This window comes from Coenobita brevimanus, chromosome 45, assembly GCF_032717465.1.
Source record: "Coenobita brevimanus isolate Jiangsu-jjx chromosome 45, ASM3271746v2, whole genome shotgun sequence".
NCBI classification, from domain to species: domain Eukaryota; kingdom Metazoa; phylum Arthropoda; class Malacostraca; order Decapoda; family Coenobitidae; genus Coenobita; species Coenobita brevimanus.
The window spans coordinates 32,755,580-32,781,778 of record NC_136998.1 but is presented as its reverse complement, the minus strand read 5'-3'; the positions used below and the strand labels follow the sequence as shown (position 1 = coordinate 32,781,778).

The following is a 26,199-nucleotide window of genomic DNA, read 5'->3' as shown; positions in this document are numbered from 1 at the left end:
TCGCCATCCGACTTTCGGGGGATAGGGAAGTCGTTGAAGGACGCTTGTATAGCCGGGCAGGTCCATCACCCAGTTATCTCGAGGCCACAACGAGAAGGCGCCCCCCCTCTAGCACTGAAATCGGGTGTAGGAACTATTATTATCTGTTTCACTGCGTGTGGTTCCACTCTGTTGAATAAAAATATCTGAAATTAGCCGGATTGAAATACAGAAGGTTTGCCGTCAGAATTTTCAGGAGTTAGAGAGAGAGAGAGAGAGAGAGAGAGAGAGAGAGAGAGAGAGAAGGGGGGAGGGGGCTGAGTGACAGTGAAAGAGAGAGGAGGAAGAGTGCGGCAGGAGGAGAAGGAGAGAGAGGGAGAGAGAGTGAAGGAGGGGGGGAGGGGACTGAGAGCGAGAGGTGAGAGGAAGAGGCATTAAGAGAGCACTTGAGGGAGAGTGAGGGGGTCGCCTGTGGAGGAGAGAGGGAGAGGGAGGAAGAGAAAGTGAGGAGAGAAAGGGAGGGCGGGTGAGGTTGGAGGAGAGAACAAGAGGAGGTGGAGGGAAAGATGGGGGAAATGAGACGTGTTGGGGTGGGAATACCTTTTTTCTTTTATTATTATTATTAAGAGCTCCGCATTTTGTGAAGTTCATATTGATATTGTAGAATTTTTTTTTTTTTTTTGGTGGGGAGGGGGGAAGAGCAAGAAGGCTGGCATTCCAAGACCGTTCGAGTTAGAGCCTTGAAATTTTCAAGAGTAATGTATCTTGATTGCAGGCTTCTTTTGGCACAAATTTTTTTCCCTAGCACTAGCACCGCACTAGTGATCTTTATGATATTCTCTTCAATTTTTGCTCTCCTGTGCAACAAAAACTACGGAATCGGTTGCTTTGCAAATGATCCAATATGTAGTCGTCAACATACACAGGTGCACCTGGGTATTGGTACTGAGATTCAACAAATACCTTTTGAGATATTGAGGAAAATAAAAAATGGCCGCCTCATGCATATACGTGCAAAATCGGAAAGTATTTGTCCGATTTTGACCAAACTCGTTGAAAATGTATTGGGTCATGATTGAACATGATTTTCATATTATGATTGACCATGGCCTTGATCTCAAGGTCACAGGTCAAAATCCGTACAAAATTTTGAGTCATACCAAAAGTCCCATAATATCAGGTCTACAGTGATAAATATTTTTAATATTTTGAGTCATACCAAGAGTTCCTTCTAATCAGGTTTGCAGTGATAAAAGTATTTTCATCTGGAATTAGATTTTTTTTTAGTATTGCATCAGCAGGTCTAGTTATTATTATTAGTATTATTACCGGTATCATTATTATTATTATTATTATTATTATTATTATTATTATTATTATTATTATTACCCTCATAATCCCGTGAATCTGCAACTATTCCATCCACAAAAATCTTTCTCACAATTTTTCCTCCTCCTCCTCCTACTCCTATCTCATTACTTAACCCCATTCCTCCTTCAGGCGATACTTTCCTCAAACGTACAGTCGGCAGCTTAAGATCTGTCGCCTCTCCTGGTTCTCTCTCCATGCACCTTTGACAGTCAGCTTCAAGAATCCATAATAACCAGCAGTGATGATTTTATATGACCCTTTATCAATGTCATTAGTTCCTTTTGCTTCGGATTTACTAGGTTAATTTACTAGGTTAATGTGCCAGGTTAAATTACTAGGTTAATTTCCCAGGCTGATTTACTGGGTTCATTTACTAGGTTAATTTTAAGAGGCCATGGAGAGAAATGCAGGAGAAGTCGTGGAATATTATTTCCGATAGTACACCTCCTCCGTCTCAAATATCGCTGTTGAAAAAAGAAGAGTCCCTTTGTGTCTCTTTTAGTTCCTTAATCCCCCTCCTCATTTCACGCTATATATTTCATCTATCTCTTCTGCAGACCATACTTCCTCTGTTTTCTGTATCTTTGCCTTAAATCCACATCTCCATAAATCCACAAATCCCCATCTGAAAATCCCTCCTTTGTTGCTCCCCTAACCTCATCCACTTTCAATCCTCCTCTACACCCAATCCACCTCCACTCCCAGTCCTCCTCCCAAACCCACATCACCTTCACCTTACAAATATTGCCATAAAACATTAATCTTTTTCATACTTTGCTCTCGCTTACTCCGCTTCACACCCGCCTAACCCTCTCTCTCTCTCTCTCTCTCTCTCTCTCTCTCTCTCTCTCTCTCACACACACACACACACACACACACACACACACACACACACACACACACACACACACACACACACACACATATACACACACACACACACACAGTCTTCTTCACCCACCAGAAAAACACTCCTTCACATTTTTTTTCCTCTCCTCCTCCTCCTCCCTCCAACTGAAGCAGCGAAATCTGGCGTGTGGAATGCGTAGAGTTTTATGTCTGGCACCCCTTCCTAGAACTATGTATTGCTTCATATGCGTGCGATTGTCCTTCAACTCCACTACTTGCTTTCTCTTTGCTTTTTTTCTGTCGTGCTTTAGAGTTTTTTGATGGGTTTGTGACACACACACACACACACACACACACACACACACACACACACACACACACACACACACACACACACACACACACACACACACACACACACACACACACATTTTCTCTCTCTCTCTCTCTCTCTCTCTGCTTGTTTTATTCAATTGTCTCTGTTTCACTTTCTCCATCTCTGTCTGTCTGTGTGTCTCTGCCTTTTTCTCTCCAGCTCGCCTCTCGCCATGTTGTTTTTATCTTTTTTTCTCGTGTTTCAGTCTTTTGTTTTTCGGCTTTCTTTACGCGTGATGCATGAGAGAGAGAGAGAGAGAGAGAGAGAGAGAGAGAGGGAGAAGTATTTGAGAGCTAGAGAGAGGGAGGAATGCAGGATTGAGAAGTAGACGTGGATTAATATTTTGAGTGTGAAAGGAGGGGGAACTGAGTAGTACTATGAGAGAGAGAGAGAGAGAGAGAGAGAGAGAGAGAGAGCAGATCAGTGGTTTCCTGGCAGGGTCGGTAAATCACCCATCAATGACATGTCAGATGGTTAATAATTACTACCCAGGACCAGGTTTATACGTACAGACGCACATCAGTACGCTTACTTACACACATACACATACACTCATTTATATACGCTCACATACACGCATCTGTATACACCCCCATACGCACATACACATTCCCTTTTACGCAGACATACTCACATACACATACCTGTTTACGCTGACATACGCACATAGACATACTGTACATACTTACCCTGACACACGCACATACACATTACTGTTTACGCTCACATACGCACATGCTCACCTGTATGCGTTTGCACAGACACGTACACACATCTACAGTATGTACGATCGTATATGCACATACACAGCTATGCGAGATGAAATACGCACATACAGACATACCAGTTCGCTTACATGCGCACATATACATCTCTGTACTCGATCATATACGCACATACACATCTTTATACGCTCACATGCGCACATACAGGACATACATCTTTACACGATCATAGTATTATATACACATATATCCACACATATGGGTAGTGTCTACTGTACACGCATACACATTTACACATTCTCTCTCTCTCTCTCTCTCTCTCTCTCTCTCTCTCTCTTTGACCTTGGGCATTGAGTAAGCACTTCGCTTCCAAAAATCCATTAATTCACCTGCGCTCAGATTCTTGCAACACATACCTGTAGGTGTCTCTTGCACACCTACACACTCAGGTAAGCACTTATTAACCTACTTTCATTACCTTCATTCATCATACACATGCATTCAGTTGTGAGCCTTTGTTTATATACATTTGTTCTAGCAGACTTATGCACATCCATTTATATGAACTCCTAATTATATACACTCACAGACACTTGTATATTCAGGCTTAATATACGTCTATATATATATATATATATATATATATATATATATATATATATACATATGACACTAAAACACTCTCATACATGCCCACACACATAGGCATCTCCACGTATACAGAATGATGCATATAGACAGTTACACCTGGACACGTACATGAATACCTACATACTGATGCACAAAGTCACATTTGAACACACACACACACACACACACACACACACACACACACTCTGCTAAGTGAGCGAGGAGTTAAATTTAATGTATCACAGTGACATCTATGTAAACACCGGCCTTTAAATCACGTTTGTTATCATCGGCCCTTTAACTCCCTCTATATCAGTCAAATAATCTCTCCGGAAAATATGGAAAAAAATACAAATCCCTCTTTCCTCCCTCACCCCACCCTAATCCCTCCTTCCCTTCCCATAAAGCAAGATTCCCTCCACTCCCCCATCCCTCCTTCCCTCCCTCATGTCGCCTCTTTCCCTCCCAAGCGCCACAAAAGTGCCGAAATAATGTGAAAACTAGCGAAGTGGTGTGGTTGAGGAGGGAGGGCGGAGAGAGTGAGTCAGAGATGCGGGGAGTCAGTGTGTCTTGGGAAGGTGGAAAGGGAGGACGTACGGACAGTCGCTCCCAGTCATCCCGGCGCTAAAACTTTCTGCCCGCGATTGCCTAGAAACTTTAATCCCACTTTGACCCCACTTTCTTCCCTATTTAGGTCCCCTTTTGGGCTATATTCAGTGTACCTTTAGCTATTTTTAATCAGTCCCTAGACAATGCCATATCCAAAATCCCTCCCCAGATTTCTAACTTGAGACCCCCTTTCAAAAAATGCCCCCTACTAGTGAATTGTGATGATTGCGTATGAGCTGATTGTCCTAAAGGGTGTTTTCATGATTTTCCCCTGACTGTCTGAGTAGCTGGGATTACCGTCTCGGCCCCTGTCAAGATGAGGGGACTTGCGCTCTGTCTGCTGCAGCTCTGTCTCTTCTTGCGTGGTGAGTTGATTTCCGCCCTCAATGTTCTGTACTGTAGAGTTAATTTTTTCTTCAATTTAGTTTCCAGTTTTTCTCAGTCTCCCTTTTATATAGTCAGTCGGTTTGATTATTATTCTTTTTTGTGTTTTCTGTTGGGCGATTTCTTGCATAATTCACTGTATCCAAATTGTCTGCATTTTCCTCGTCAATCTCCTTTATGCATTCGGTAGGGCATCGGTTTAGTAATATTCTTTTTCGTGTTTTTCACTGAACGATTTTCAGCCTAAATCGGTGTATTCCAATCTAGTTTTCATTTATTTTTCAGTCATCGTTTTATGCACTAACAAGGGTAATGGTTTAATAATTGGCGTTTTCGTGTTTATTCGTATCTGTTGGATGTTTTTCGTAACTTTCAGTATTCCTATTTAGTGTTCATTTTCACTGATTGTCTGTGTATTCAAAGGATATCAGGTTAATGGCCTTTTTTTCATACTGTAATGTTCAGTGAGTGATTTTCTTTACATGTCTCTTGTAATTTAGTTTGTAATTTTTTCCAGTAATCTTTTATGTGTTCAGAGGAGTTCCAATGTGTGTGTGTGTGTGTGTGTGTGTGTGTGTGTGTGTGTGTGTGTGTGTGTGTGTGTGTGTAGTTCTGCTCAGTTTACAATGTTTTCAATCACCCTTTATGTATTTAGAGGAGTATTGGCATAATGAAGACACATTTTTCTAATATTATTGCATGTTTTATCTTACGTCACTATATTCCGAGTCTCAAAAATTTTCAGTCCTATTTTTCTGTAGTCATAGGGAATCGCTTTATATAATGCCGCGTTTTTTTAAAAGATATTAATATTTCTTTGTTCTTATATGATCATTGCATAACTTCTTGATAACGCTGTTTATTTTCATTTAGTTTCCAGTTGATTCACACAACTTAAGGTATATATTCAATGGGCTCTTGATGCTATACTCAGTTATCTTTACCTTGGCCTGAAATTGCCATCCCTACACCTTGAATGCTGGATTATAGCATTCGAATAAAGCTGGAATATGATGCTAGTCACCAAGAAATGCTGTAGAAAGGATGTAGAGTCATAATATTGTCTTTCTCTGCCACTGGGCTTCGTGACATAGCACCATAAGGATGAAAGTCTAGAACAAGTTAAAATGAATGAAACGAATGAGTATTGTTTATGACTGCCTGGTTTAAGACTAAGTTTAGATGAAGTCAGCGGATTATTTCATTCACTGATTACCTATATGTATCTATAGAAATTTGATATTAGTCATTCATTTTTTTATACTGGATTAATTAAATGATGGATGGATGGATTAATGATATTACTCTGCATGATAACTTTTTTTTTTTTTCGATTTAAGGGTTACATTCTAGATTGCATAGGAGACTTCGTGGCACTTTTTCCTCAGCGATTTATTTTGCTTAAAATGCTTTAACATGTAAGTGATTTTTATTGAATCGACTAAGTTTGTCAGTATCGCAGAAGAGGATAATGAGGATATGCAGAATGAATCGCATGGGAAGTGGTGTTGCGCAATCTCCATGTACATTTTACAGTCCCGACCTAGATTACAGATTTTTAACGCATAATTAGAGGGATATTTTAATCTTTCATTTTATTTTTTTACCTCTATTAATTATGGAGTGACGCTGCTTCTCACTTGTGATTTCGTTTTCCTTTTCTGCTTCCTGCTTACCCAGTTGATACAGTTGGAAATTGAAATTAGGAGATGATGATGATGATGATGATGATGCTAATTATGTCTAAGCCCGGGTAATAAGCCGATTTATTCCGATGCAATTTTTCATGTCCCTTGTATATTGCAAGGTGTATTCTGATTTTGTATTTTGCTGGCATTTGATTTATTTTGTGTTTTTATACAGAATTTCTTTTTACATCACTGGCACTGCGATTTTATGCATTTTGATTTTTTTTTTTAGAGCTATTTTGTTTTCGATTTTTATTTTTTATTTTTTTAATAGGTATTTTGGTTTCTATATTGATTTATTTTCATCTCACTGGTATTCTTATGTTTTGTTACGGTACCTCGGTCAACGAAGTTGGAGGAGGTTATATATTCGCTTATGTATGTTTGTTTGTTTGTCCACACGATATCTCCAAAAGTTCTCAATGAATTACAATGAAATTTTGTGGAAGAGTGGACCTTGAGCCAAGAAAGACTTGATTAAATTTTGGGGCGGATCCCGATCAGGCATGGGCGGAGATATGCGCTTTCTGAGGACTTTCTAGTTTTATTTGCTTTACATTTCTCTAATCACGTTTATCCAGAATTATTTTTTGTCCCACTGGTATTGCATTTATTTATTATGCTTCAGCTTCTATACGAACAAAGTGGCTGCCACGGGGCATCATTAGGGATTTTTTCTACTTTATTTTGATTTTGATTTTTCACATCACCGGTAATTTCCTTTATTGATTCTGAATTATGGATATCTTGGGCTGGAAAGAGACAAGGGAGAAAGCTTAGATTCTGTTTTCTCTAACGTTTCGAGCTACACAGAACCCATCTTAGAGAGAGAGAGAGAGAGAGAGAGAGAGAGAGAGAAATTTCCACTTGTCACCGAGGATCATCAACTTTCCTATTTACTCAATTTTTCGTCACTAATATTTTGTTGTTTTTATGTTTATTTTTCTTATGGCCTTTGTTTAAATGTATTTGATCATTTCCATATGGCCTTTTCCCTGTTTTCTTCATTCTTATTATATTTTGCTGGCCTTTTTTTGCTGATTTTTTTAATGTCCTTGGTTTTTATTGCATTCTCTCTCTCTCTCTCTCTCTCTCTCTCTCTCTCTCTCTCTCTCTCTCTCTCTCTCTCTCTCTCTCTCTCTCTCTCTCTCTCTCAGCCATGAAAAAGATATTAATGCTTTCTATATTCTTATTAATTTTCCAAAAAGGTTAACTAGTATTGTGTTTTTTCTCATTCACTATTCGCGCTGGTTATATATTTTTCTTTATTATACATCGGTGTTATTCACGTAACGATTAACGTTAATTGATTTTTATATTATTTACCCCATGACTTTTATAAATGCTATGCTAAAGAAAGGTGTAATCTAGTTAATAATGCAGGGAGCCTTTATTGGAAAAGCTCCCCTCCCCGACTCCCCCCCCCTCTCTCTCTCTCTCTCTCTCTCTCTCTCTTCCTCGGCCCCCTCCCTCTTTCCCTCTGTCCTACCCCCTTCCTCTCTCCCTTCCCCTCCCTCCCTCCCTTCCTCCTTCCCCCTTCCCTTTCCCTCCCTCCCTCCCTCCCCAGCCCCCTCTCTCTCTCCCCGCCCCCACAATTTTAAACGCAGGCTAAACTACCCTCACTTTTTCAATTACGCCCGATAATTAAATAGCGGTATTGAAATTGGCAAAGGGGGGTAGGCAATCATCAGCCTGTCCTATTTTTTGCTGAAATTGGTGATGTTATGAATAGTTTCTCCTTTTGTCTTGAAAGTGAAGAGTACTGTTCCTTGTTTGTGCTGATGATCTGTGTGTGTGTGTGTGTGTGTGTGTGTGTGTGTGTGTGTGTGTGTGTGTGTGTGTATTTACTTGGATCTTGTAACTTGGAGACCCATGCGTCATAAGGCTTTTTCAGTATTCGTAATTTTTGTTGAAACTGGACGCTTCAAAATGGCTTCATGTATGAGAAAGTTGGGGAGTAAAAAAGAAAGTGAAATATTATTAAACAGGAATTTTTAACCTTCACCGTATTGTAGAATTTTGACTTTTCATTCACGTATTTTGGGATTAAAATTTCAGCATTGTGCTCGCGTGTTTAAATGCCCCAGTAGATGAGAAGGCCGTGTATAATTTTGATCAAGAGGTGACGGGAGTTTTTTTGTAAGTAGGTTAGTCATTCACACTTAAATATATTGGACTAAAGGTGTGGACTAAAGGTGTCCCACGATTGTCCCCTACACCTCAAAGAAGTTTATATGGGATTGACTAACCATATACCGAATTGAAGATCGTAAATGGGGCTGTCTGTTACCGTTTACTGCGTTGAAATTGACGATCGTGTAAATTATATTCTCAGCATATTCTTAATTTAGGGGCTTTAGTTACTCTCCATTTATGCTGAACTGGAGAGATATACCTGTCCCTGTAAAGTCTTATTTTTTTTCTTTTTGTTTTTAATTTGAGATCTGAATTTGAGTCTTTATATAATGGCCTTGCTGATTGAAATACAAGTCTTATATTAAAAGGGGAAGGTTGGAAAGTAGGTTACATGCATTAATATCTAGGCAACACTTTTCATGCCAGCAAAGAGAGAGAGAGAGAGAGAGAGAGAGAGAGAGAGAGAGGATTTGTGTCTGTTTATCCTTCAGTTTTTGTGTGCGTGTCAGTTGGTCTTTTTATGTGTGTGTGTTTTTCAATATGTCTGTCTGACTAGTTGGCTTTTCCCTTCCTCTGGTTCTGTCTCCCTGTCTGTCTGTATGCCCGTCTGTCTGTGTGCCTGGCTGTATGTGTGCTTGCCTGTCCGTGTGCCTGGCTGTCTGTGTGCCTGGCTGTCCGTGTGCTTGCCTGTCCGTGTGCCTGGCTGTCTGTGTGCTTGCCTGTCCGTGTGCCTGGCTGTCTGTGTGCTTGCCTGTCCGTGTGCCTGGCTGTCTGTGTGCCTGGCTGTCTGTGTGCCTGTATCTCCTTCCACCGGCTTATATAAACCATTACCGAAGGATAGTGATGAAAATTGGCAGACCTGTTCCTGGTGACTCAAAGGTGAAGTGGGCCAATTATTTAAAAGTGCCGCTGCGGACATAAGTATCGATTGACCTCGTTACGATTAATAATTACGATAAATTACGGTGCTGGAGAGAGACGCCTTCCCGTGGTGGCACCAGTATAGCCGGGCAGCTCCATGTGTCCTGTGATAAAAACGTCCCTCACTTCCCTCCCTATCCTGCAATAAGGAGGATGGTGGACTGCAGGAGACGGCCAGCTTCAGCCTGCAGTCCACTGGGTTCAGATTCAGATGAACATGGGACTACAATAACAACCGCTACGATAAATAAGGAAATAGTGAACAGTGTCCTTTGAACGAGTATTGCGAGCTTCAGACTCCGGCAAACTTCTTAGAACACTGTGTAAGAGATTCATGATTGCCAGACTGAAAAATTGGAATGACAATGCTGTTTGAAACTGTACATAGGAGAACGAGGCCACATTGCAAACTTGTATTTATTTTTTTAGATGATGATGGTGATGATGATGGTGGTGGTTGTGGTGGTGTGTGTGTGTGTGTGTGTGTGTGTGTGTGTGTGTGTGTGTGTGTGTGTGTGTGTGTGTGTGTGTACATGCTAACTCCAAACGATTATATTCAAGTTTAGAAAGATCTTTCGTACTGAAAGGGTCATGGAGCCTCCACTAACCCTTTCAGAACGATGACGTAATTCATTTTTATTGTAATTTCCAGACGATTATATTCAGCTCTTTGTTTTGAGTTTTGTTGAAGATTCCTTTCTCTCTCTCTCTCTCTCTCTCTCTCTTTCTCTCTCTCCATTTTTAACAGTGTCGAGTATTGGACGATGATGATGATGTTGATGATGATGATGTTGATGATGATGATGATGATGATGATGATGATGATTATACCCTGTCTAAAATGAGAGTTTGACAACAGGTAGGGGAGACAGATACAGACAAATAGATGAATAGATAGACGGATAGATATACCTAGCAATCTACCTAACTAGATACTCGTACAAGTAGTAAGGTAGGTAGGTAAATATAAACAGGTAGATAATAAGGTATGTGGGTAGGTAGATAGGTAGGTAGGTAGGTGGGTGGGTAGGTAGGTAGATAGGTGGACAGTAACCTAGCATCAGAGACAAACAAAAAACAGATTGGTAGATAGATAGACAGATAGAGTGATTGATTGACTGATTGGTAGATAGCCAAAGAGATTGACTGAGTAATGAGCAGGTACATAGATGGACATTTGACCAACCTTTTCTCATTCACTCATAATCATACATTTTCCTACCCAGTTGTCTTCCACGATCCGTTACCTTATCCTATCCTTTCCCATCCTATCCTATTCCTATGTTGAAAAAGGTCAGGGTTAGTTTCTCTTTCACCTTCATTCATTCATACAAGCACTCAACTTCCACCCACTCCCTCCTTCATCCTATTCATTCAGTCATACACTCCTTCATTCACCGTATTCCTTCATTCATACATGCACTCCCTCCCTACTCAGCTCTACCCAACCTTGTCATCCTTTTACAGTCGTCGTGTTTTAGTTTATTCACACGAACACCCACTCACACACCTATCTTATTCACACACCTTCAGGCTTTCATACTTACACCGACCCTACCTTACGCGTCTCTTGAAATGGACCAGATCCGATGTAACTCGCGCACACACACACACACACACACACACACACACACACACACACACACACACACACACACACACACACACACAAGGGTGAATCGTGAACTGTCTCGCTTTTACCTTTGATCCTGTCTGGTTTGCCTTTCGTCATCCTTTCTCTTCCGCTGTCTCTTTGTTTTCAGAGGTACATGTGATTTGTTTTACTTTTATTACCTCGCCCTGGACGAAGTTCAGTGAGGTATTGTTTTTGGTTTTCTTTGTCTCTTTGTTTCCTTGTTTGTTAGCTACCACGGAAAAAACTGCTGCATGAAATTACATGAAACTTTCAGGATATGTGGGCACTGGTCCCAAAAGGAAGGGATTAAATTTGGGAGGTAATCGAGGGACCTTAGAAGGTCAATATCAAGGTCACGGACTGTCAGAGAACTGTAAGTTGAAATCGGTTGAAGATAGAGATATTTACTATTATCAGCATACATGCACTCCCATATGTGCTTTCATTTGGCACCAAGACCTTTGACCCTGAGCGACCTTGAAAGGTCATACTCAAGGTCACGGGTATTCAGGGGGCTATAACTCGAAACTAGTTAAGTTCCATTTCATGTGCACCATTACCTTAGACTTTAATTGTTTACCGACACTAAATGGCAGCACCGGTTCAGTATTGGACAGCAATAAAATAACTGCTGTCAGGCGAGGTTTGTTGTAACTGGCACTTCTTGTTTATTTATTTATTGCAGTATTCCAGTGGTGGGATTCAGTGTATTTAATGAATAAAAAAATTAACATCTCGCGAATCTCACTTCCCTGCCCTCCTCAGCTCTACCCTACCGTTGCGTTGAAATATCCTGCGCCTGATATCGCTTTCTTACTCTTCTTCATTCACCAGTAAACACACCTCTCATCCCCTCATTCATTCATATTTATTCATCTGTACAGTAAGTCCCTACACATTTCCCTCCTCTCATCAGATTTACATCCACTTTCATGTATTCATATAAACATCCAGCCTTACCCCACCGCTCATACATCCAGATATACTCATCTACGCATACACACTCATCTCCCCCTTTCCCCTGCCCTGCCCTACCCGACCCTACCACACCCTGTCCTCCTCTGTCATCCCAATACGACCCTACCTTTCCCCATTATACTCTCCCTACCCTACCTAAGCCTACCCATACCTCTACCCCAATTTCCTCCACGTTACTGTCCAAGCCTTACCTCACTTTACGCTCCCTATCGAACCGTTCCCCACGATACCCTACCCTGCCCTATCCTACCCAACCCATGTGTTGATATAGACCAATTAATTTTACCTATAGTCATCATCTACAAGCACTCAGTCCCTCCTCGCTTCTTATGTAATCTATACTCATTCATTCATCAAACATACACTTTCGCCTACATACACACGCTCCCTTACCCCGGACCCTACCCTACTGGACCGTACTCTAATCTACTGTTGTGTTGAAATAGAGTACTAATTTTATTTCAACGAGCCCATGCAAACTCACTCTCTCCCCACTTCCTCGCTTGCCCATTTATCCATCCATCTGCCCTGTTCATCTGTCCATCCGTCCGTCCGTCCGCCCGCCCGTCCGCCAGTCCATCCATCCATCCATCCATCTCAATCAGCCATGTTTATTCTTTCATACATACACACTCCCCTTGCCATTCTCCCTTATCCCTGTTTTGATATAGGCTATGGCTGATTGCTTTTTTCTTTTACACACACACACACACACACACACACACACACACACACACACACACACACACACACACACACACACACACACACCCTACCTTATTGTTGAAATAGGCCACTGTTGATTTCGTTTTCACACACACACACACACACACACACACACACACACACACACACACACACACACACACACACACACACACACACACACACACACACACACACACACACACACACACACTCAAACACACCCTACCTTATTGTTGAAATAGGCCACTGTTGATTTCGTTTTCACACACACACACACACACACACACACACACACACACACACACACACACACACACACACACACACACATCCCTACCCATCCCCTATCCTCGCGTTGAAACGGGCTACAGCTGATTTCGTTTTCATTAGGGCGGGCGTTCGTGAGTTACCTTGCAGTTATTATTGGCGCGATTAAGGGATTAAATGAATGCGCTGGGCAAGTTATTAGCGCGTCTCTCGTAACTTGTATAATGAAGAGTAATTTGGGAAAGACTTAGTGGGGGTCAGAGGCTTGAAAATAACCCCCATCACCTCCACCCCCTCACCCATTTCCCCTACCCTCTTACCCCGATTCACCCCACTGATCCTTCCTTCCCCCTCCCCCCATTCCCCTTGTCTCCTCTCTCCCCCCTGTCTAGCTTCCTCTCCCCCCTAACCTTCGCATCTTCTCTCCCCTAATTCCCTTCTTCTCCCTCCTCACCATCCCTTCCCCTCTTTTCCATCTTTTCTCTTCCCCCTTCTGCCCCCCTTCTCCCTTCTGCCCCCCTTCTCCCCTTCTCTTCCCCTTCCCCTCTTCTTCCTTTTTTTCTCTCCCTCCTTCTCTCCCTTTCCCCTCTTCTCTTCTCCTTCCCCTCGTCTCCCCCTTCCCCTCCTCAACCCCTCTCTCTCCCATGCTTAGGGGTTGAACATGCATAAGAAAAACGCTTCTCTCCTCTATAATCCACCGCGATCCTTTTTATTTTGTGCCTTATATTCTTTCCTTACGAATATGTTCAGTTACAATATTCCCTGTTACTCATAAAACAACGCAAATATTTTAACATTACCTTTTCTTACGCAAAATATTTCTCAAGTTACTCAAAAATAACGTAGCTCAACCATCAGTACTTCATTTGTAGTATATATTTTTTTTTTCGTATGCAAATTTTCCACGATAAAATTTTTGCCTAAGTATACCGTCTCTTATTAACCCTACCTCCCCACGCCCAAGAAAACGCTGCCTGATTTTCCTTAATACGCATCAGCTTTGTGTGTGTGTGTGTGTGTGTGTGTGTTTGGGAGAGAGAGAGAGAGAGAGATTCAACCTCCCTCACACTCTCTCGGCAAAAGGCGCTCAGAAAAACATTGCCTTCTAGTCAGTAATTCTTCACATTTTTTCCCTTTCTTTCTTTACCATTTTTTATTCTTTACGCAAATTATTCATGTACAAATATTGCCGTAACTTTAGTGTAACATCCCCCCCTTCTTCTGCCCCTTCCCGGCTGGATACGCCCCCCAAATGCTGTTTTTTCTCGAGCCGGTCAGAGTTTAGGACGAAGTTTGTTGTAAAATCTGGGACCTGATTGTAACATTGACTATTGCCGTAATAACACACGTGCAGTTAATAGGCATTATAAGCATTTTCCTTTATTTCCTCTTAGTTCCATCTTATACGGTATATGATTCTCTCTCTCTCTCTCTCTCTCTCTCTCTCTCTCTCTCTCTCTCTCTCTTTCAGCGAAATTCCACGTTCACAATTTATTTTTGAACATCGTACGTCAGGTTATTCTTTCTCGGTTGAAGATGCCGAGGAAATAATGTCCCTCGTGTGTGTGTGTGTGTGTGTGTGTGTGTGTGTGTGTGTGTGTGTGCTAGCCTCATCTTACGCATATTTCTCAGGCTTAGAATTATAAATATCGCAGCCCTCCCTCCCTCTCTTTCTCTCTTGAATACGCCTCAGGGAATACGCTGCCGTGTTTCCGTAATACGCCAAGGTCTTACGCTACATTTTCTATCGTACGCAGATTATTTATGAGTAGAAATTTGCTTAAGTATATTGGAACAGCTTCTCTCCTCAGTTATTTTTTATCTTCATTTAAGTTTCCTCTCTCTCTCTCTCTCTCTCTCTCTCTCTCTCTCTCTCTCTCTCAGAACACCAACGACGACACAGCCATCTTTTCCTTAAGTCGCCATGGTTTTTCTTTACGACCCCTCCTTCCTCATCCCCAAAATTCACTTCCTCACCATCTAATTCTTCCACAGTTCCATCTTTCTTTCGCCTTCCTAACAAGCCTGACTTCATTTGGTACGTTCCTTTTGTCAGTCACGCTCGCTTCTTTTACCGTACCCGTCTGTCTTACGCAATTTCCCCCGGCTTGGTATGCGTAATGATATCCAATGTTTTTTTTATTGTTACTTTATCTTATACATGGAAAAAAATTGTCACCCCGGCCGTTTTCCAGGTGCGATGCCCTCTAAGCTGTAATATAAAGTGGTACGGTACATATATAACCCTCCTCTTCCTCTCTTCCTGGCTGTTTCTCGTGTTTTGTGGGGACGGCTTAGTTAACGTTATCAGTGTTTAACCTGCATCATCTATTCATTTCCGACTCCTGCCGCACCCATGCCCACACCTGCAGACTGAGCCATCCCCACGACATATACCGTCAGGCGAGTGTCTGGTGGAGCGCTCTCTACGGGTCACACTGCGTATGAGAAGGAATATTGCAAATAGTCAAACAAAATCAGTGAAAAAGAATAGTACTTTGACGTTTTCCTTTACCTTTAATTCCCGAAGCGTGTCCAAAATATTGTCTTTAAAAATCGACCTGGAATAAATTTTTCTTCTCCACTACGATAATGAAGTTTTTAGTACCAGAAGATTTTTGTTTTCCCGAAGTGTATCCTAAATTTTCCCTTCTAAAATCGAACTGGGATTAATCTTACTCCTCCGCAACGACGACGGGATTTTTGACCGATTCTTGATACCGACAGACGATTTTATACGACGTAGGGAAGACCTTGCACAGCGATGGGACTGGGGAGACGATACCTTAAAACACATGATCTTATTTCGACAGTAGTAAGTAGTAGTAGTAGTAGTAGTAGTAGTAATAGTGATGGTATTGGTAGTGGTAGTAGTATTTGTTGTTTTTCTTCTTGATGTAGTTCCTGGTTCATCTGAAACGTGAACCAGGTGGACTGCAGGCTAAAGTTACCCTTCGACTGTCCACCATCCTCATCTTTAGGGATGGGGAGGGAGTTGAGAGATGTTTGTATTATCAGGTAGCGCCACCACCCAATTGTATTAGTGCCACCACGTGAAGGCACCAGGCAAAATAAGAATGTTCTGTAATAGCTAAAAGGAAACAGAAAAATTAATCATAGTGAAAGAGGATGCTAAGTATGACAGGTAGGAAAGCTAATTAAAACATACTGTAAATAGGCAAATATTCTGCTTCAGTATACAGAAACATTCGAATAGGATATATATAGGCATAATACTCCTCTTCAAAGTACTTTCGTAATTGTAAAAATATTCTTCAAGGTATATTTCAGATTATGTAGGCGTAATGTTCTCCTTAAAAAAAAAATCGAAATTATACAGGCAAAATATTCTCCTTCATAATATTTTCGAAATGATAATGGCATAGTATTCCCCCAAAACTATATGAAAAATGTCGTTCAATACTAAATGAAAGTTGATGTTGTAGTTTCTTCAAGCTTTTGTAGCAGAAAGGATACTTTTTTTTAAAGTAGAACCCATAAACTTTATATTATGAGAGAGAGAGAGAGAGAGAGAGAGAGAGAGAGAGAGAGAGAGAGAGAGAGAGAGAGACAGACAGACAGACAGACAGAGGGGGGGGGGAAGAGTAGCATGGAATGATCAGATAATTATTTAGAACATAAAGGGAAGAAAAGGCAAGGAAAATAAACGAGAGAGAGAGAGAGAGAGAGAGAACAGCGGTATATATCATGTGTGAACGCAGAAGATTAATCTGCAAGTCTGCTGGGGCAAAACGTTAATTCTTCCGTGCCGAAAATAAATTCAGATTAAAATAAACATCCATGGAAACAGATTAAAAAATGTTAAGGTTGTCTCTGTTTTTTAAATTAAAGAAATAAACCCCTTCTCACTGAAAATGAATACAGTATGCAGCCTTTAAAGACGCACACACACACACACACACACACACACACACACACACACACACACACACACACACACACACACACACACACACACACACACACACACACACACACACACACACACACACACACACACACACACACACACACACACACACACACACACACACACACACACACACACACACACACATCTCTGAAAGGACACCAGGCAAAGTCGACAGTATCCCCTTCTTCTCACTGTGTCCCTCAAAAAGCGAAAGATTTCCCCCCCAACTTTCGCCTGGCCAGAAAACTCAATCATCCTTGTTAGTGAGAAGTTACACCCGAAGTCCCTCAATGCCAAGGCCCAGAGGCGAAGGGGGAAGCATGCAGATCAATGGCAAGGCTGGGTATATAATGGGATGCATCAGGGGCCTGTGCGGTATTTAGATCTAGGGACTGAGGGGGATGATGGTGGTGGTGGTTGTGGAACTTTGAGTGTGTTTGGGATGAAGGGAGGGAGTGTGTGTGTGTGTGTGTGTGTGTGTGTGTGTGTGTGTGTGTGTGAGAGAGAGAGAGAGAGAGAGAGAGAGAGAGAGAGAGATGTGGGTATTTCTTTGTGTTTACAGAAGTGGGTCATTTTTCTTCTTACACATATATCCGTGAATTCCTTGCATTGTGTGTGTGTGTGTGTGTGTGTGTGTGTGTGTGTGTTTTATTTTGAGTTCTTCCTTCCTAGCTGTGTAAACGTATTTGTGCCTTCATATTCGTTGTTATATACATTTGGCGACGTAATAGACGGTTTGACAGTTTGAAATGGCACTTTACATTTCAAATAATGGACACCTGTTTACCGTACCTGACATTTTCAAGCATTAATGGTTTGTGATATGTAAGTTTTTGGTATTCTGTGTGTGTGTGTGTGTGTGTGTGTGTGTGTGTGTGTGTGTGTGTGCTCTTTATGTTATGCGCGCCCAGATTTTTCTTTCCTCGTGTTGTTCTTGATTATTTAGGAATATAACTTGATTATTTATGAACATATCGTCGGTCAAACTCATAAAGTGGTCTCTTTAGGCCCTTTTTTAACCAAGATCCCCAGGGTCCCGGCAAGAAGCAGTTTATCCAGTCTAGATATTTACTGCAAGACAAGTATTTGTTTTATCAGTCTGTCAGTTTCTTTCATTATAAAGTTTGTCGATCGCCATTCATCCATCCATCCGTCTGTCCATCCATCTCGAACTATCTGTCTATGTATTTCCTAGTCTGACACAGATCTTAAAGTTTAGTGAATAGGTTCCTGACTGTTTCAATAGCTATTTGTCTGTCATTTGTCTCTCTCACATAATTGTTAAAGTTTGTTCAGGTGGGTGTTGCTCGGCCTCTCTCCTGTCTGTCTCTCATTCTGTCTGTCTGTCTATCTACCAGTTGGCCTTGGGTGGGATTAAGCTGATTGTTAGGGATTGTATGTAATGATAGTGATGATGATGATGATAATGATCATGATATATGTAATGACTTGGAGGAAATGAGCATGTTTGAGACGATGATGATGATGATGATCAAACTTACTCTGACAAGTATGAGAGAGAGAGAGAGAGAGAGAGAGAGAGAGAGAGAGAGAGAGAGAGAGAGAGAGAGAAATAATAAAGCGAAAATGGAGAAAGGTATTAGATAGAATTTAAGGAGAAAGAGGAAATGACCGATAAAGCGGAGAGAAATGAGAACAGCTGCAGGGGAAATGAGGCACGTAATGCGAGAGAGAGAGAGAGAGAGAGAGAGAGAGAGAGAGAGAGAGAGAGAGAGAGAGAGAGAGAGAGCACCGCTGAAGAAGAAGAAGGAGAATATGATCGATAAATAAAATGCCAGCCTAGTTTCATTGTCAATTATACATGTACCACGAAGATGAACGTGAGGGGGAGGAAGACGAAGAAGAGAATAGGGCAGAAGAGAGGAGTAAGCGTGAATGTGAGAGGGAATTAAGAGACGACGACGATGATAATAATAACAACGAAGTAGAAGAAACAGATTAGCAAACACATAAAAACGACACGAAGAAAATGAAAGTAAAACACAAGTCTAAAAATGGAAAGTCCATCACATCTTCAGTTACTCTAAAAGAATAAATAAGTAAATAAATAACTGAAAGAAAATCAAGAAAATTATAATAAAACACTGAAGTCTTAAAGTCGACGGCCCATCCCATCCTCAGTCACCCAAAAAGAACAAATAAATAAATGATTAAAAAAAAAATCATCGTAACAGCATTATCAGAAGATTTATTTAAGACGCCCTAAAGTTGGCCGCCACAAGTTTGCCAAGGAAAGGATTGGGCCTAACTTGTGTGTGTGGGTGATGGTAGTGGTGTGTGTGTGTGTGTGCAAGGGAAACTAACTTAGCCTAATCCTAAAAGTTACTCCCTTTGCCTGTGAAGACGTATGTTTAAAGTTGTGCAAGACTTTAAAATGACATTCTTATTCAGGGAGATTTTCGTCAAGTTTTTCCAGTGTATCTAGAGATTTTGTTTCTCTACTTACTTAGTCTGATCTTAAAAGTTACTCTGAAAACGTTTTCTTAGAGTTGTGCAAGACTTTAAAATGACATTCTTATTTAGGGAGAGTTTTTTTTTTTTTTCTGCGTATTTCGAGATTTTGTTAATACATCTCTTTGTATTTCTAGTTTTTTTTTCTGTATATATAATCAGTCTCTTTATCCCCATATTTTTCTGTATATCTTTCAGTTTTCCTGTCTCTATTTTCTATCTGTTTATCTCTTGAGTCTAATTTACGTGTGAGTGATGATACTGGTGTATGCAAGGGGAAACTAACTTAGCTTCCTAAAAGTTACTCTCTTGCCGGTGGAGATGTTAAAGGAAAACTTGAGACCATTAATAAGACCATATCAATATATTTGTGTCTGTCTTTCTATCTGTTTGCCCGTCTGAACCCTATCTACCTTTCTATCTGTCATTTGAGCCTAACTTGTGGTGGTGGTGGTGTTATGCAAGAGGAATTAGACTACCGGGAAAAGTTACAGTGTTGGAAATTGATGTAAAGTTTGATGGAACTTTAAAACGAGGATATTATTTGAGACGTGAGGAATATTGTGGGGATTTATACCGATCTTACTTTAAATCCATATGTATGTCTGTCTATATCTGGCTGTCTCTTTTTCTATCTGTCTATCTGTACCGCTTGTTTGTCTCTGTGTCTGTCTATCTGTCTGGCTGCTGCTATATCTATCAGTCCGTCTGTCTGTCTGTCATTATCTCTGTATCTGTCTACCTAATATGTATTCATTGACTTATAAATATAGATAGACCAGTCGTCTGTCAGTATTTATGCATCGGTGCTCATTCTCCCTCCCTCTCTCTCTCTCTCTCTCTCTCTCTCTCTCTCTAACTGAGCCTAACATGTTGGGCTGGTGGAGCAAGGGGAACTATTTTAGACTAATCTCAGAAGTTACAGAAATGTACGTAAAACTTGATAAGACTTTAAAAATAGCTGTATTATTTAGGGAGAGTTGAGGTGTGTGGCTAGGATTATCATTTTTTATTTTTCCTCTTTATTTTAATGTGTATCTCTCCTTCTCTGTTGTCTCATAGTTGGTCTGTCTATCTCTCTCTCTATCTATCAGTCTGTATGTCTTCCAGTCTGTCTACTTACCCAACTTTCTAAACTTCTGTCTTTGTCAGTCTCTCTCGCAGTCTTTATTGGCTATTCATTTCTATTCCTATGCCTGTCAGAATGTTTTTGTACTTGCCTCTCTGCCAATCTATCTGCCTATCTATCTCCCTGTGTATCTCTCTGTCTGTCCGTCTGTGCATCCATCTGTCTGTATCTATTTATCTATCTGTCCGTGTTTGTCAGTCTGTCTATCTGTCCATCCATCCGTCTACATCCACCCTGTTGCTGATGGATATGTACCGTATATAAAACTAGGTCAGACTTTTTATTGGCTACCTCTATAATAATGATAGAGGGAGAGAGGAATATTGTAGGGATTCTGCATGTTGTAATTCTGGTTAGTATTTATATGTATTATATTGTCAGTGTATTTCTCTCTCTCTCTCTCTCTCTCTCTCTCTCTCTCTCTCTCTTTGCCTGCCATTCCCAGTATATTTGTCTGTGTTCATTCATATCTTTACCTGTATGTATGTCTATTTCTGTCTACCTTTTTTTTTTTCATTTATGCACGTAACGCCCTGTTCATGTTTATATCTGTCCTTAAATATAGTGACAGACAGACAGACAGCCAAACAGAGAGAGTGACAGACAACAAAACAGACAAACAGACGAATGGATAGGTGGATTGCAATTCTCACATGGGTTATAATTCGACTGAGTATTTTTTCCCTCATTAAATTCAGACGATTTTATTCAGCTAACACGCTCTCTTATCACCAGATGTTTTAAGTATAAGGTGTTTTTTTGGATACGGAAATGCATGATAACACACCTTCATCCCTCAAAAAAAGGATGAAATAAAACACGGAGCACAAAAACATTCCTAGAAATCGGCTCTGCTCAGTAAAAGCGTTAAATTATTAAATGGTCCGGGGGAATAGAAATGTCAAACAGCACGAAAACACCACGAAAGAATAGCACTACATAAAACACGAAGCACAAGAACTAAACACACACAAGAACTAAACACACACACACACACACACACACACACACACACACACACACACACACACACACACACACACACACACACACACACACACACACACACACACACACACACACACACCGCTCCAACTCCGCGAAAGCTGTTGTATTAAGCCCAAAGAACAAAGACACATACCAAAAACAGAAATACTGAACAACACGAAGACCAGACATACTAAATAATGGAGGGAAAATCTAGTACCGTCCCTCATATTTAAAAGACTTGAATAAAGAGAACAAAACGCCAATAAAACACCAGAAACAAGCACACTGAACAAGCACGGAAAACAAACTCCATCCCCCTGAAAAAAATAAATGACTACCAGACTTGCACGCCATCGTACAAGTTAGCTCGCCCCAGAAGTTTAGTTTAGCCAAGCAATCACCCGTATAGAATAAACACAAGACGAACAGAGATACGAAAGAAGAATGGTTAAAAAAAAGAAACTTAACTCTCTCTCTCTCTCTCTCTCTCCCTGCATTCAGTCCAAAGTTTCATTCGCAGGACCCGATGAATGTAAAGAACCCAAGCCGTATACACAAGTTTCCCCTCCGGTTCTTAACTCTCTCTGACTCTCGTTTTCTTTCCTCCTCGTTCTCGTGTCTCGCTCTCGTTCTCTATCTCACTGTGTCTGTCTGTCTGTCTATCAATACCTGTATCTTTGTTTATCAGTCAGTCTGTGTGCCATTGTGTTTACGTTCTCTGCCATTCCCTCCCTTTCCTGCCTCTTCATTTCACTCCCATCCCCCCCCCCTCTCTTTTTCTGGCTATCTATCTGTCTGACCGTCTGTGTATGTCTGTATCTGTCTGTCAGTCTGTTTATCTGTCGTTCTATCTATCTTTATATCTCGTGTTTGTGTTCTCTATTTCCTCCTTTCTCCACCTTATTTCTCTCTCTCTCTCTCTCTCTCTCTCTCTAAGTCTCTTTCCCCTCTCTCTTTTTCCCTGCGTGAGTTTCCAAGAGTTTCCACCTGATCAACTCCGTGTAAAGACTCCAAGTTGATAGAGTTGTTGGAAGGAGCAGTTTTGGCACCCTTGTATTAATTTCTTTGGGGCAGACTAACTTGGGAGGAGGCTGGCAGAGTATAGAGTTTGGAGCAGCTAGAGCCGGTGAGTGGGCAGCGCAGGAGTGGGAGTGGGGATTAGGGTGAAAGGGGTTTTGAGTGGGAGAGTGAATTAGGTGTCTATTTTTGTGTTAATATAGATCTGTTTATATATTCTCTGTTAATATATTGGCTACCACTAAATAGTTTCCTTTTGGCAACCACGAGACTGATTATCCTGGCTGTCTTAAGGCTTCTGGTTCTGAATTTCACCAAACTTCATTCAGCTTAACGAGAACTTATCGTAGTGAAGGTAATCGAACTTTTACATGAACGCCTATCATGTATATATCTTATTATTCTCTCCAGACTATTTTATTCATCTTAAGTCTGACGTGCAGTAGTGAAGGGGTTAATATAGGTTACGGCTATTTAGTGTAAAAAGTCTTATCGAAGCCAAGGAAAAGCGTCTGGAGATAGCATGAAGAAAATGTAAAATATTGTATTGAAGGAAGGAAAGAGAGAGGAGGGGGAAGAGCTGGAGGAGGAGGGGGAGGAGGAGGAGGAGGAGGAGGAAGTGAGTGGTAAGGGTGAGACATCTGAGAGCGAGAGATATGGAGGATGAATAACAAGGAGGAGTGAGAGGGAAAAAGGAAAGAAGTTAAGAGGGTGGAAAGTGGACTAGAGTGAGTGAGAGGGAGAGAGAGAGAGAGAGAGAGAGAGAGAGAGAGAGAGAGAGAGAGAGAGAGAGAGAGAGGTATCAGCGGGAGGGGGGAGTGAATCTAATCATTTCACTACGATGACATCTTTTTACTTACACCCGCGGTTGCGAAGTGTGTGTGTGTGTGGGGGGGGGTGTTTATTCGCTTTTAACCAGACTTGTTAAAAGGGTTGAGGGTCAGCCAATGAGTACACGTAATGTTTTTGAGAACACACACACACACACACACACACACACACACACACACACACACACACACACACACACACACACACACACACACACACACACACACACACACACACACACACACACACACACACACACACACACTTCTTCCCCATCATATCTCCTCATCTACTTCTCCTCCAAGTCCAGCTATCTCCTCCAGCTTTCTCCTACCTCACCCAACCCCAACCTCGTCTCCCCAACCCCATCCAACCCCACCCCATCTCCCATCTCCCCAACCCCACTCCAGCCCCCAACCCCCCACCCCATAAGATTAAGTACCTTGAGATACCATAACGAAGGGCCGGGAAAAATGTGCCTAGCCCTTATCTGGAAAAACGTACGATGGTGGAGGAAAAATAGCCATGAGAGGGAGGAAAAAGTGAGAGAGAGAGAGAGAGAGAGAGAGAGAGAGAGTAAAATATAAAAGAATGGGTGAGTGTGCCAGTAAAGGAATTGTTGGGCCATTTTATGTTTGCAATTCTTGCTGTTTGACTCGTAAAATTGAGAGAGAGAGAGAGAGAGAGAGAGAGAGAGAGAGAGAGAGTAAACAGAAGGAAAGGAAAAGTTTGTGGAAGACGTGAAGTGCTGACAGAGGGATAGGAAGAGACGTGGAGAGAGAGAAATGGAAGGGGGAAAGGGGAAAAAAAAGAGGTAGAATAGAAAGATATAGAGGAATAGAGACATAGAAGCTAAGGGCAAGGAGGGGAAGAGTGGGAGTAAGTATGGGAGGGGAACAGGAGTGGGAAATAAAGTGCGGAGTTTGAGGGTTAAAAAGTTTGTTGGAGAGGGGAAATGGTGAGAGAGAGAGAGAGAGAGAGAGAGAGAGAGAGAGAGAGAGAGAGAGAGAGAGAGAGAGAGTCATGAAGTAACAGAAAAACGCAAAAAAAAAAAAAATCCACACAGTATATCCTTTCTCCGTAAAATATTCCCAAATAAGATATAATGAGATGGAAAGGAAGGGGATAGAGAGAGGGAGAGAGAGAGAGAGAGAGAGAGTCAAGAAGAAGAAAAGTGCATTAAAAAAAATATATATATATATATAACCCTTTGCCTTAAAATATTTGCCACGCTAAGAATATTCTCCCCTGGTATTCCTCGTTGCTTATTCCTGCAGGTGGAAATATTGTGCATGACGGGCCCTCCCTGGACACCCATGTTGTACGTGGGCCCGGGGGCATTGTTGGGGGCAGTGTGGGGGGGGGGGGAAGGTGCGATGTGGGAAGGGGGTGAGAAGGGAGGCAAGAGAGAGGAAAAGGGGCTGGTAGGAGGGGGGAAATGGGTTGAGGGGGTGGGATGGGAGAGAAAAGGATGGGGAGAGGAGGGAATGTTGAATATGTTATTTTGTATGTGCGGTTTTGGAATGGGGATTGTGGGAGAGGGAAAGGGTTAGGTGGGAGGTGGGGAGGGTGTGGGGGGCAGGTGGAATGTGTGAGGAGAGTGGGAAGAGGGGAGAAGTGGGTGGGGAGTATAGGGGATGCTGAGTATTTTAATGCATATGGTCGGTTTGGGGTGGGTGAGAGAGTGAGTGGGAGTAGGTGGGCGGTGGGGGAGAGGATGTGGGGTAGATGGGAGGGGATTAGCTCATGTGGAGAGAAAGGGTGGAGAGGTGAGGGGAGGAAGGGGAGAGTGTGGGGGGAAAGGGTATTGAATATATATTTGTTTGTGTGTAGGTGGGGTAGGTGAGAGAGAATGGTTGGGGTAGGTGAGAAATGGGTAGGGGAGTGGGTGAGAGGGGTGGGAGAGTGAGGGTAAGTGGAGCGTGAGGCAGGGGAGAATGGGTGGTGGTAGGTGGGGAGAGTAGGGGGGGAATGGGGAGAGTGGGGGATAGGAAGTATTGAATATATGTTAATGTGTGCGTGGGATTTCGAGAGTAGAATGGTGAATGGAGGGTGGAGGGGTATACTGTATGTGTTGGGGAGAGTGCGGTTGGGAGGGCAGGGGGTAGGAGAGATGGGGGAGGTGGAGGAGTGGGGGGAGGTGGAGAGAGAGAGAGAGAGAGAGAGAGAGAGAATGTATGCTAGTGTCATCTTCAACCCAGTTTCATTCTTTTTCCTTCCTTCGTCCTTCCTCTCTCCTTTATTTCCTTCTCCTCCCAGCATCTCCCCCTTCTTTTCTCCCTCCAGTCTATCTTTCCTTCCATTTTACTCCCCTCTCCTTCCGTCCTCCTCTCCTGTTTTCTTTCTCTTACATGCCTCATCCCTTCCCAGTCTCTTCCCCTTTCCATATAATTATCTCTGTTTTCTTGTCCCCCCTCTCTCATCTCTTACACATTCCATCCACTCTCTCCCCAGCCGGTTCCATTTCCTCATCTAGCCGCCATCTCCCCAGTTCTCTCACTCTCTCACCCCATTGTCCTCCTCCTGCACCTCTCACTCTCACTCCTTTCTCCCCAGCACATTTCTCCCC

General features: G+C 41.9%; 1 protein-coding gene across 1 annotated transcript in view; it reads left to right on the top strand.

Moving 5' to 3' along the window:
* Nucleotides 1–4,587: 4,587 nt before the first annotated feature.
* CARPA (Carbonic anhydrase-related protein A) overlaps nucleotides 4,588–26,199 on the top strand; it is a 556,097-nt gene continuing 534,485 nt past the window's right edge. Inside the window, exon 1 of the mRNA XM_080271217.1 lies at nucleotides 4,588–4,904. Coding sequence (XP_080127343.1) covers nucleotides 4,856–4,904 — 49 coding nt within the window. The 5' untranslated portion in view covers nucleotides 4,588–4,855. The remainder of the gene's footprint in view (nucleotides 4,905–26,199) is intronic.